The sequence below is a fragment of the Ammospiza caudacuta genome, chromosome 8 (genome assembly GCF_027887145.1).
Source record: "Ammospiza caudacuta isolate bAmmCau1 chromosome 8, bAmmCau1.pri, whole genome shotgun sequence".
Lineage (NCBI taxonomy): Eukaryota > Metazoa > Chordata > Aves > Passeriformes > Passerellidae > Ammospiza > Ammospiza caudacuta.
In genome coordinates, this window is record NC_080600.1 from 36,801,267 (window position 1) to 36,813,907 (window position 12,641).

At 43.6% G+C, this 12,641-nt stretch overlaps 1 protein-coding gene across 1 annotated transcript in view; it reads left to right on the forward strand.

Annotated features, from left to right (window-relative positions):
* Nucleotides 1–552: 552 nt before the first annotated feature.
* The window catches only part of GPR39 (G protein-coupled receptor 39), a 75,819-nt gene continuing 63,730 nt past the window's right edge, over nucleotides 553–12,641 (forward strand). The window contains exon 1 of the mRNA XM_058809685.1: nucleotides 553–1,420. Coding sequence (XP_058665668.1) covers nucleotides 553–1,420 — 868 coding nt within the window. The remainder of the gene's footprint in view (nucleotides 1,421–12,641) is intronic.

Below are 12,641 nucleotides of genomic sequence, written 5' to 3' on the forward strand. Positions count from 1 at the left end.
GGACAAACACCTCTCACTGTGACAGGAAGTGACATTCAGATATGAGGGGCTTGCTTTTTTCTATTTTTTCCCTCTCTCGAAACCTGCTGTGCTGCCAGTGACTAAGGATGGCCAAGATTTTGGTTAATGGTTAACAGAGTAACATAACCACAGAGACTCTGACTTCCTCCTGCTGGGGCCAGGACCAAAAGCTGCTTTGCTTGCTGGGGAACAGACAAACGTGGAAAGCAGAGCAGCTCACACGGTGACGGGCTGGAGAACAGAGGCTTCACCTTGTGGAGAAAGGAGAAGGAAAATACAAAAAGAGCAAGAGGTGTTTGCTATAAAGAAAGGTAAGGGCTGAAACACTTTCCTGTTTAACTTACTGACTCAGAGGCTGTTGCTCACAAACCAACAAAGCCCACAGGCGTGGCTGGTTGAGACACACTCGTTATACCTGACTGCTGGGACATGTGTGGCTCGGGGAGAGGGGCAAAGTGAGGAGAATCTGTTTGCTGTGAACTGGAAACTTGGAGAGGACAGGAGAGAACCTCCTCCACCCTGGGACTGCTCATGGCAGGAGAGACACCCTCTTCAGACTGTTCTCCTGTCATCGACCACAGCCACGTCCCGGAGTTTGAGGTGGCTCTGTGGGTCAAGATCACCTTGGCCTTGATCTACATCTGCATCTTCATCGCGGGCCTCTTGGGCAACAGCGTCACCATCAAAGTCACCAGGATCCTGCAGAAGAAAGGCTACCTGCAGAAGGAGGTCACCGACCACATGGTGAGCCTGGCCTGCTCCGACCTGCTGGTCATCCTGCTGGGCATGCCCGTGGAGTTCTTCAGTGCCATCTGGAGCCCCTTCTCCACCCCCAATGGCAACATTGCCTGCAAGCTGTACTACTTCCTCTTCGAGGCCTGCAGCTACGCCACGGTGCTGCACGTGGCCACGCTCAGCTTCGAGCGGTACGTGGCCATCTGCCACCCCTTCAGGTTCAAGGCCGTGTCCGGGCCCCGCACGGTGAAGCTGCTCATTGCCTTCGTCTGGGGGACATCTGTCATTGTGGCTCTGCCCCTGCTCTTTGCCATGGGCACGGAATATCCCCTGGAGGCCATCGAGGGCTACCAGAGAACGAGCTCCTGTGTCAAGCCCACTCCCAGGCACTACATCCCTGAGCTGAAGCACAACATGACCATCTGCACCTGCCTCTCCTCCAGGTGGTCACTGTTCCAGGCCAGCATCTTCAGCGCCTTCGCTGTGTACATCGTCGTGCTGGGCTGTGTCACCTTCATGTGCCACAGCATGATGAAAGCCCTGATGATCCACAAGAAGGGCACTGTGGCAGTGAAGGGTGGAGTGAAGCACCAGGAGCAGTACCTGAGGAAAAGTGAGAGTTCAGAGGGCAAGAGCTCCAGGAGACAGATCACTTTATTCCTGGGTAAGAGCCATGTCCTACTCTGCCTCCCCTCCCTCCCTATCCCCTTTCCGCTTGGGAAGAAGCCTCCATTTATATCTCACCAGAAATATATCTCACCAAAATAAAAATCCCAGAAACCTCCATTTATATCTCACCAAGCTCTCCCAAAGGCTTTGAAAGTGGTACAAAATGAGGGATAATACTTTTGGTTGCACTGATACATGTCAAGAAGCCAGATGTTTCTGTGTGCTTTTGGTTCTTTTTGTCATTAGAACAAGCAGGAGGGAAAAGGAAGGAAAAATCCACTCACTGTCTGCTGTTTCTGTTGGATTTTATTACATGCAGCAATATGGGTGACAGGCTGTTGCAGCTTGACCTTTGGGGTAGCAATAGGCAACAGTTGCCTGGCTATAAAGTAGCTCTACTTTATATATGTTTTATATATTTATATATGTTGTAAATATATTTATATATTAATATTTTATATTTATATATATGTTTTTTACATATTTATATATTTTTATATATTTATATATGTTTTCCCAGTAAATTACAAATATGAGTATATTTAGTAAGGCTGCTGAAGGGAGGGACGGCTGTCTTGCAAGATCTGAAGCTTGTCTCTCTCTGAAGGCTTTTCCCTGTTAATTCAGGATGCTCCTAGGAGAGTTCTCAGCCTCAGCAGTTGTGGCTGTGTTGAATTTGACCATTAAGGAAGCTGGACTGGAGAGCTGATTTGGTCTCACAAATTGCGGTTGCTCTCTTTGAATTTTTTTTTCCTCTGGTTTTATTTGAAGGCCTGTAACCCTGAAATTATGTTTGATTCTGATCTCTCTCGCCACATTCATCAGACAAAAAACTAATGGAGCTGTCATTCCACCAGCTTGGAATCTTTCTGGGCAGTGATCCATGCAGCCTCCAAGTTTGCTGATAGTCTTATAGGCACCCTTAATCATGTCCTGCCTGCATTATTTTGAGTTCCTGTTTTGTTGGGTCCCTCATTATGGTGCTGGATGTAATAAATGAATGATCCAGGGTAGGAATGCACAGTACATCCAGTATTTCTATGTTGCTTTTTGATGCTCTGACTGATATGGCAGAGAGGGACTTGAAATTTGTGCATCTGTGCACTTCTACAACTTAAGTAGATTAGATTTTGTATTACATTTTTCCCCCTTTTTAATATTTTTTCCCCTGAGGATCCTCTTCTTCCTCATCTAGTCCTGCTTTTGCCATGGCCTCTGTCAGGTCATGAAATGAAGAAATCAACTCCTCTCACAAGGAGTGGAGAGGCCCCATCTGGGGTTTATTACAAGGGCTCTGTGTCCCTCGCTCCAGTGACAGTACAGATTTCTGGGGTTCAGGCTCAGCAGTGGAGCTAAACACACCTGTGGCACAAAGCAGAAAAAGGGATCTGCTCTGGAAGGGCTGCCTGGGGGATCCTTAGGTATGTGTGGCTCTCCCTCCCATCAAAGCCAAACCTGAGATCCAAATCCTGGCTGGGCTGAGAGAGGAAGGTAAATTGCCATGGCTTTTCCTCCCCTTCTTGATTATTCTTCCTGGTACCCTAGCATGGAATAGGAGATGCAAAAGTGCTGAATAAATGAAAACAACTTGCCCTTTTTGATAAGGGAATTTGCCCCCCTGTGTATCTGACACTCCCACTGTACTCTCAGCTTTCTGTAGGCAGGAGATACTTGTGTGAATTCCCCAAAATTATTTCAGACTCTTAATACAAGCCTTGCTAATTTACTTGGCTTGGGGAATAAATTAATAAACTGAGGAGCAAGAAACTCTGGCTTGCCTTTCTGAGAACAATGTAAAGCAATTTAATTTGGAGATTTCATAACAGTGATGCTTTAGGGCAGTTTTAACCCAGAAGAAATGAACATATAAATTGTTTACAAATTGCTGAATTTAAATATTGTGATTTAGAAGTCCTCTTTGTTTTTCATTTAACAGATGGGTCAAATTAAAACCAATACTTGCACATTCACGGCATATTTCACTTTTAATGTGAAATGTAAATGACAGCGTATAGCATCGTGTCTTTGTACATCTAACAGCAATAAAAACAATTTAGCATTTTCTTCTGGTTGTTAAAAGTGATAAGTTCTATAAAACAGATTAAAATCATAAATCTGACTATGAGAAAAAGCTAAGTAACGGATGACACCAGGAGGAAATAATGCTTTTTTAGTGTCATGTTATTGTGTGGCACTCGACAACATTCATGGAAATTAATTGGAAATGTTGAAAAATTACTTGCCATAGATGGTACTGATGCTTGCAGGCAGGGTGACACCACTGCAGAAACTGGGTAGCTGAAATAAGTCTGAAAACACTTGGCTGATGGCACTTTCATGAAAGGCAAGCTTTTAACAGTATTTAAAACCTCTTAATATGCCTGACCCACCCTGACAGGAACCAATTCAGTCTTTGTGGCTACTTGATCCTGCCTTTCTCCTATGGCCATGAAGGCAGTGACCACCTAAATGGTGACAAGGTGCCACTGGGACCTCTTGCTGCTCCAACACCTGAGCTGAGGCCCCTGCACTGTAACAGAGAGCTCTCACAAAGGGTGGGTTTGGAGGGCATATATCTTATAATTATAAATATAATAATATTTATAATTATTATAAGTAGTTTGTAGCAAACACAGAAAGGGAATGTAAAGGAAGGATTCTGTAAAAGAGAGCTCCAACTAGTGCAATAATTATAAATATTACAAAAAGAATGCTTCCATAGCTGAAAGTAAGTTAAGAATCTTTAGGAAAGTAAGTTAGGAATCTTTGGGAAGGGTTGGCACTGGGAGAGGGCAGCAGTATGTGAGGAGCCTCCACAGGAGCTGCTGGAGGGAAAGCACCAGCAGCTGTTCCTGCTCCCTGGCCGTGGCCACACCAACCTGTGACTATCCAGAAGCACATTTGTACAAAACAGCTGAGTGGTTTGTCATCACTGGGCCTGACTCTACAACAAAGTGAGTTCTGATGGGCCCAGCTGAAAAAGGGCTCAGTTCTAAAGCTTCTGTGATGTTTCCCTTGGCAGTTTCAGTTTGAGCTTCTGCTAAGAGCCTTGATCATTTTGCATAAAGCAGCCTCAAGCCTACCACAGTGCAGACATTGAAATAAGGGTCCATTTGTGCTGCAACATCCTCCTTCTTCGTGCTCTACATTTCCAGTTGGCCCTTTGAAGCGGGTCTCCTCTGTTTCCACAGATCCACCCAGTGAGGCTGCTGGGCATGGTGGGTGCTTTGCCAGTTGACATCTGGGCAGCATTTTCCTGTCTCCTGTCCATGATGAAACATCTGTCTTTCCTGAGATGTTCCATCCAGAAAAGAGAAATACCCGAGTGATCTGGCTGCTATGGAAGTGTTGGTGGAGGTGCATTGAAGCCCTGCTGTAGCTGCAGGAGCCAGAGCTGATGCAGGACCTGCCCAGCTGGAGATCCTGTTGGTACCACCCAGCACCATCAGCTCTCCTGGCACATGTGAGGCAGGAAATTCCCACTGCTCTCTCTTTCCCACCTCTACAGAACTGCAACTCTTCTGCTTTGGGACCATCTGATGTAGGATGAATTTTGCTTGGACAGCAGAAATCCTGCAGCTCTTTTAATAAGCAGGCAAGGGACTTTGTTATAACCTCCAGCAGTGCCTTCATCTGAGAAAGGCAGTGTAGTGGAGGTTTAAATTTTCTTTTTGTGTGGTGTAACATTTAAGCATGTCAAATACACTAAGTGTCAACCTGAAGGCAGTGGCAGGGTGGTTTCCTGGGATGTGGTATGGTACAGACAGCTTCAGGGCAGGTCTGCTTTACAGGGCAGGAGCAGCCAGAGGCTTTACTGACACTGGTGAGTGCCATGGAATGAAAGAGAGTCCCTGTCTCTAAGTGAAAAAACAAAACAACAAACCAAAACCAAAAAGAAAATGGGCAGAAGGGAATGGCTGGAAAAGCTAGGCAGGAGGAAGTCAGACCTGACCAAAGCCATGCCACTTTTCTGGTGGCTGTTGTTAAAGCAATGCCAGCTATTCTATACCAGCACCAAAGCCTCTGTGAACACCATGACCAGCTTTACTGAGCCATTAGCTAAATCCAGATAAAACCTTGACTCACAGCTTCAAAGCATCTCTTAGAACTTCAGATGGAGCACCATTTTCTTGCCATGTACTGCTGCTGGCAGCTTAATGCTCTGCTCAGAATAAAGGTATTATGTGTAGGAATAGCCTCTCCAAAGATCACTGAAGTGTATTTTGTCAGGCACTTGGCAAATTTCAGGAGGCAAATTACTTCAGAGTACTTCAGGTAGTTGTGAAAAATGCATGGTTGTCATCTAGGTATGACTCAGGCACAGTGTAATTTGACAACAGACTTCTGTTACAGGAAAATTAGATACTTCTTCATAGGTTGAAATTTGGCTGGGCTTTCCCCTACTGAAAAAGCTAAAGGTTAGGGATAGAACAAAAATGAAAAGAATAAGCTAATTGATGAGATTCCAGAACACAACTCCAGCCCATGTTCTTTAAACTCAGCTTCATTGACTCCTCTTGGTTCAATTCTTTAATCATTCCATCGAGCTGCCTTTCTTCAGGCACCTTGCTGCAGACATGTCTGAAGATGAGTACACTGTAGGCTGGATTTGATTTTAATCTCTCTGTGTTTTATATGGTGATTCCATCCATAGGTTTTCCTGAGCAGGGCTTTGAATTCCACAAGACAAGCAGGAGGCTCAGTGCACTGAAATGGGTGGACACTCAGACCAACAGACCAGGGTCTGGCCACTCTGGTGTATGGGGCATCCATCCTCTGTAACTAGTAAGTTTTTTCTTCCAGGTCCTGCTTCTTGGAAAAGTGATAAAAGCAAATTATTTTCCTGCTGGTGTTGGGAAAAAATTGTCTTCCTCTTCTCTGCCAAAGCATTAACCTGGTGTCAGTGGCAAAACCAATCAGTGCTGCTGAATGCTGGTAGCACAAAACTGAAGCTCAGCTATTCAACAGGTGACAATGGAAAGGCTGCATTGAGGGATGATGGCCTCTCAGGGCAATTGTGTACAAATAATCTCCTCTGAAGAGCAGGGGAACTTCTGTCAGTTTAAAAAAAAACCCACAGTAAAACAGACTCAATGGAAACTTCCAAAATCCAGACATCTCTATGTTCAGGTTTCCCACACAGCAATTTAAAAAGGAACATGGGGAGAGCCCAGCATAATTTTCCTCCCTATTGTACAGAAAGCAATTTATCTACTCCTGCTTTTAACTGGACTCATGTAATAGAAGATTGTGCTTTCAGCATAAGTGGACACTCTTATGTTCCTCCTACACTGAGGGATGTCAAAACAACACCAAGAGAAATAGAATCGAAGAAAAGGGACTAATTGAGGCCAGCACCCCCAAGGTGTTTAAGATTTTTGTAGTTTTAATGGAAAAATCAATGTGTGATTACACTTTGCATTAGAGTACTTAAAAATTGCTTCAGCATGAAAAGCCTGCAACTTTGAAAACAACCTCACCCTGCAAATACTGCAGAGGAGCAGATTCAGCTCCTCTGCAGTATGTGAATGGAATGGAATTGTGTGAATGGAATTCACATAATTCCCCATATATGATACCTTGGCAGAGAGGGTCTCTGGGGACACCTGAGAGCCGGTTTTCCATGAGGGCAATGAGAGCTTTACTGGTGCTTTGGTAGAGTTGTGGCCATGCTTCTGTTTTCACCTGATGCCTCCAAGGAAGCTGGGGTTTCACCTGGTCTGCAGCTGGGATTTCACCTGGTCTGCAGGGACTTACAGCTTTTGATTCTTTATGCTTCAGCATCTGTGCTGCCCAGAGAAAAAGTGCCCAGCTACCATTCCTGAATCACTTTTGCCCTATAATCACAGCTGCCCAAAGTCTTTAAGCCTCATTAGGACCATCACCCATGTTGGCCTTAATATTATTAATCTCTCTCTCTTTCTCTTACAAGCTGTATTTAATAAACCTAGTGGCCCTTGGTTCTTCTGGCACCCCTAGGTAAATGCTAAGAGAAGGAATTAGGGAAGTTCAGGCAATATCCTTCACTGTGCAACCTGAGCCAAGAAACAGGCAGGACAGGCTGTGTCACCTCAGCTTCTGAAAAACACACTCTGTATCATGGCAATCTCCCCAAGACATGTTTTCTTACAAGCAGAAGCCTTGGGAAATGTCTTTTTTCTTCAGAGTGGATAAGAAAGCAGGAAGATTTATTTGTCTCAAAGTGGAGAAACACAGATGTTGCTACAGGTATGAAGTGGATTGACTTGTACTGCCCTTATTGTTTGGTCAAGAGAATATTGCCTTAAGCAATAATTTCCCAGTATTTCTCTGTTTTCTTGCTCTCTCTTCTGAGCCATCTCAAATGTAGATTGCTCTTGCAATTCCCCAGTTTCAGAAGGTAGGAGTGATTTGTGTGAAGTTCACAGATAATTTATTGGAATCTTCACCTGTGAAAGCTAAATACATTATCTAATCCTCTGTTGTTTCATATTCAAATTATACCACAGTTCCTGTAATTAAATCTTTTGTTTTCCTATCTGATGCTGGGGCCATTATCTTTTAACAATGATTGCAAGCCTGTGAATTTTAATGGGGGAGAACTTTAATATCTGTGCATTTATTAGTGAAGCTTTCAATTTTGTTATTTATTATTATAACAACACAGAGTGTCACACTGGGTGCACCCTCAGCACATCTGCAGGTGACACCAAGCTGAGTGGTGTGGTTGACACACCTGAAAGACAGGATGCCTTCCAGAGGGACCTGGACAAGTGTCCAAGGCCAGGTTAGGGCTTGGAAGGTGGCCCTTTCCATGACAGGGGGTCAAAGCAAGATGAACTTCACAGCCCCTTCCAACCCAAACCATTCCATGGTTCTGTGATTATCCTACATAACTTCTTGGTTTGCTGGAGGCAACATTTCTATAAGAAACTGAGAAGTGACCAGTATCTTAAAGACTTCTTCCCTTTCATTGTATCAGGTTCCTAAACCACTGAAGATAAACAGAGAAGGTTTCAAATTCTATTTGGCAAAATGTGCTGTAGCAGTTTTCCAGCCTTTTTTTGAGGGTATCATAAGCTTTTACTGCTTAGGTGAGAAAGCAGTTATCCTTCTGATCTCTGCTGTTCATGGATGAGTAATATCAAGGCCAGAATATTATGGATTAAATGAGTCTGCCAAGAACCTTTTAATCTTATGAATTGTGACTTTCAAGGAAAGGTGAAACTGAGAAAGAGGTCTGGTGCTGTGATGAGCTAACTTTTCCTTGTTTCATTTTAAGCTGTCTGTAAGCTTCTCATTGTTGCATTAATTCCCTCTTAAAAGCACACAGCATTTTTGTCCAATTTTGATCAATTTTTAGAATAAGGAATTTAAGTTGAAATGCAGATATGAGGTTTGAGTTGGGGATACATCAGCAGGTGTATGTTACAGAAGCATGCAGGGAGGGTTTTGTGAGTGCTCAGAAAGCACTTGAAAACCACCTGCAAACAGGGGCACATGTGTAACAATTACCAGGAAACTAAACTTTAATCATCACTATAAAAACAACAGGGGTTCATTAGAGAAGATAACATTTCTTAGCCATCCATCCTTGTCCTCGGTGTAAATGGCTTTCTTTTCCCATGTTTGATGAGGCAGCATCTGCTCAAATCTCTAGCTGAACCTTGCAAAAGAGCTCAGCCCCTTTTAGAGGGTAGCATAAATATTTTGTCCTTGTTCATGCAGTATTTCTGCAAATCCACCTTGATTTGCTCCTCTATATATTATTGCCAGCTTGTTTTTTGTTCAGTGTAATGTTTGTCTTACACAGCTAAATGAGCAGCCACCTCATGCCCAGACTGTTCGTGGTATGTCTGGTATGGTACTGCTGAAGGTGATTTTGATTTGAAGAAATATTAGAAGGCTTTCTTGATAGCTCCCTCATAACCAAACCCCTGGGGTTCAGTATATACCTGTGCCTTCTATTAGATTGCTGTAACTGCAATTGTTATAGTCCTTTTACCATAAGGCACAAAATTTAAATTGTGAAGCTCGCTGTTGTGGGAGCCAGATGTAAAAATGAGATCCTAAAAGAGGTTAAATATAACCTTGAAGGATAGTGCTGACAAGAACAAGATATAATCTCCACTCCAGAAACTCCTGATACTGCTGCCTGCCAAGACCTTGGTGTGAATAGAACAGGAAAATCTCTTGTTCCTTCTCCTGCAGACCTCTATGTGGGATCAGCACAGAGAGAAATTAATGGGTAGTCCTAGGTCTGTCCCAGTGTGTTTGCTTTCAGTATGGAACTTTCTGTATATGCAAAACCAGGCATGCAATCTGTCTGCCTTCAGCCAGGAACAGGAACATGAGATTTTTAAGATGGTAGAACAAAAATTTTGGGTAGACAAGAGAAAAAAAAAGGGATTGAAATGCTCTCCTTCAAATTCTGCTTGCTCTTTGCTGCATCCTTCTGCCCCTAAAATGTAGACTTTTTAAGAAAAAAAAGATGTTCATTTCTGGGTGTGTTACTTACCTTTGTTGTGTGTACACCAAAATGTGTTTTGTTTGAAAAGTTCCAGTATTGCTGGAGCTTATAATTCCTGATGTTATAATTCCTGTGCCCCACATTGTCTCTCTCTCTCTCTCTCCAACAAAGACAACTTTTGAGCTCCCTGAGTTTGAAAAGAAAGCTGACATTTGTCCCATAAAGGCACTAAGAATTAAGGTCCTCACCAGATGAACCTCTTAGTAATACTTAAAGATTTCTACAGAAGAGAGTTCTTGAATCTGCTCAGAGTGAACCAAAAATCAGAATAAAACTTTTAAGGTAGCTAAAGGTTGCAGCACGTCAGCAGCAGAGCACACAGATATTCAAACACAACTTGTGAACACAACTAACATGTCAGGCTTTAACCATGAGATAAGAACCAGCCTTGTGTGCTGAAGGTCAAACAGAAGTCAAAAGCAAGCATGCTGGTGCTTGCCCTTGTCCTTCAGACAGGGAAATTGCTAAAAGCTGTCTGACTTTCTGCCACAGTATTACTCAACAGACCCTTCTGATTGCTTGAAAGAAATGCTTGTCTAAAATGGGTGAAATGGGTTGTGTTACAGGTGTTCATAAGATGGTGTTTAAGGGCTTGTTTTGTCTTGAAAGCCAAAATACCTAAACCTGAGTGCTAGTAATGGCATCAGCTTCTGCCAAAGTGTGTGAAAGCATGTATTGGCGTTTCCAGACATACACAAACTTTTGAAGTCTTGGATGATGATTCTAGAGGAGTAACTTAGCTAGTGAAGTTTAATGGTTTAGAATAGATTTATTTTTAAACTTGAACTTTCGAAAAAATGCCTTGTGTAACTACCTGTATTGACATTGGAAGAAAAAAAGACTGCCAAGGTGGCTGGAGAATGGGGAGACAGATCTTTAACAAAAGCTAAAAAGAGGTTGCATTTTTTAACGTAGCAAACAGAAGGATACAGCTGGCTTTGAGTTATCTGTAAGAACAGGGGGGCAGTGAGTGAAAGGAAAGAGGAAGATATGGTTTGTACCCTGGTTTGAAAGCCTTGCAAAAGGGATTGAGAAACAGCTGTATGCAGAGTGACTCTGGGCACAATCAGCCTGATCTCACTGTGCAGTGGGTGAAGCCTGGCACGTTAAACATGTTCAGACACTGCCCAAGGAGCCCAGCCTGTTTAACTCAGGTTATGTCAAGCAGTTTGCAATTGCCTGCAGCTGCAGAGCAAGAACATTCCCTCCAGTCTGCACACCTTCCTCTCCAGCTCAGAGACTGGAGTCTGAAAGTTGTAGTACCCTTGATTAAGTCCCCATTTAAAGAGCTTTAAATCCATGCTGACTATAGATTTGCTATAAAAATAACCGACTAAAAAACAGTAATAGAAGAGCAAAATGAGAAAATTCTTCTGAAACTGCTGGTCTGGTGGGCACAAAGGGCCATCCCCCCTCAGCTGGAGCAGTGTCTGTGCCTGTGCAGGTTTGTGACTGTATTCCTCTTCCTGCCTTCAGTGCTTCCCTTGTGCCCTTTTTCACAAATTTTCCCCCACCTGGTGTACTTGGAGGCAGCCTTGGGAACTCGTTTAAAGTTAATGTCTGGAGACTGAAGCTTTCCATTGGCTGGATTCCCTTCCCTTTCCCTGCCTCCTGCTCATATACACATCCGCTGAATTCTAAAAAGCTTTTTGATAGCAACTTGGAATTTAAATGTCCCCTTTCTATTTGTCTCCTGGTCCAAGCCAACATCTGAATGCATTCTTTTCTATTACTAAGAACATATTGACAATTTAGGAAACATTGTCCTACAGTGCAAACACTCTGATATTACAAAACACTGCCATGTTCTCTGCATTGAACTAAATGAGAGCATTGGCACAAGAACTAATAGGTCTGTAGGGGCCATGAATGAGTACAGACAGAAATGAGAAAATTTCTAATCATGAGAAGGACATGGCCAGGGACAGTTTTCCAAGCAGAGAGTAGGACTAACTCATTCAGTTTCTGGGGTACAGAATGTGATCATTTCTGCAAGTCTGTGGTGTGGTTGCCTGTGCTGGGAGTGGAGACATGTCTCTGGCCATAAAGCCAGGGACCCTGCTGGTTTGGAAGGTCTCCGTTCTCGGCCTTTTGTCTCTGCCGGTCAGGCGTAGAATGGCCTTGGGACAACCGGCGCTACAAAGGACGAGTGCACTCTTCAGATTTTTCGGTCTTCAATATTGCTTATTATTTCTTATCTACAAAGTTGTCTCCCAGCCTGACAGAGGTCTGACCAGCAAGACAGCCATGGGCACACTGACCTCCCACTGGGCGGTCGTCTATTTTTATACTAAAAACTACGTATAAGATATTCCAATACCTTTTACCCTTATTAACAAGTGCACATTTAATGTGAACCAATCCCAAAGTGCCAGCATCACCACCAAAGATGGATGACAAGAAGAAGAGAGAAGGATAAGACACGCCTTAATTCCTCCATCTTGTCTCCTAAAAACCCCCTGTACCAAAATCCCAAAACCTGTGTTTTCACCCTGTGAATAATCAATTCCTTCACCACTTATCCCCAAGTGATCCTCTTGTCCTCATACAGGTGGCACATCCCATGCAGGGTCAAAATCCAACCACCAAGCACTTCTGGCAACTCCAGGATTTCCGAGCCCCCCAGGGGTTACCTCAGCAACTCTGGATATCAGGAGTGATGTGCTGAGTTCCCACAGGAAGGAAAAGGTTGGAATGGAAAAGTCAT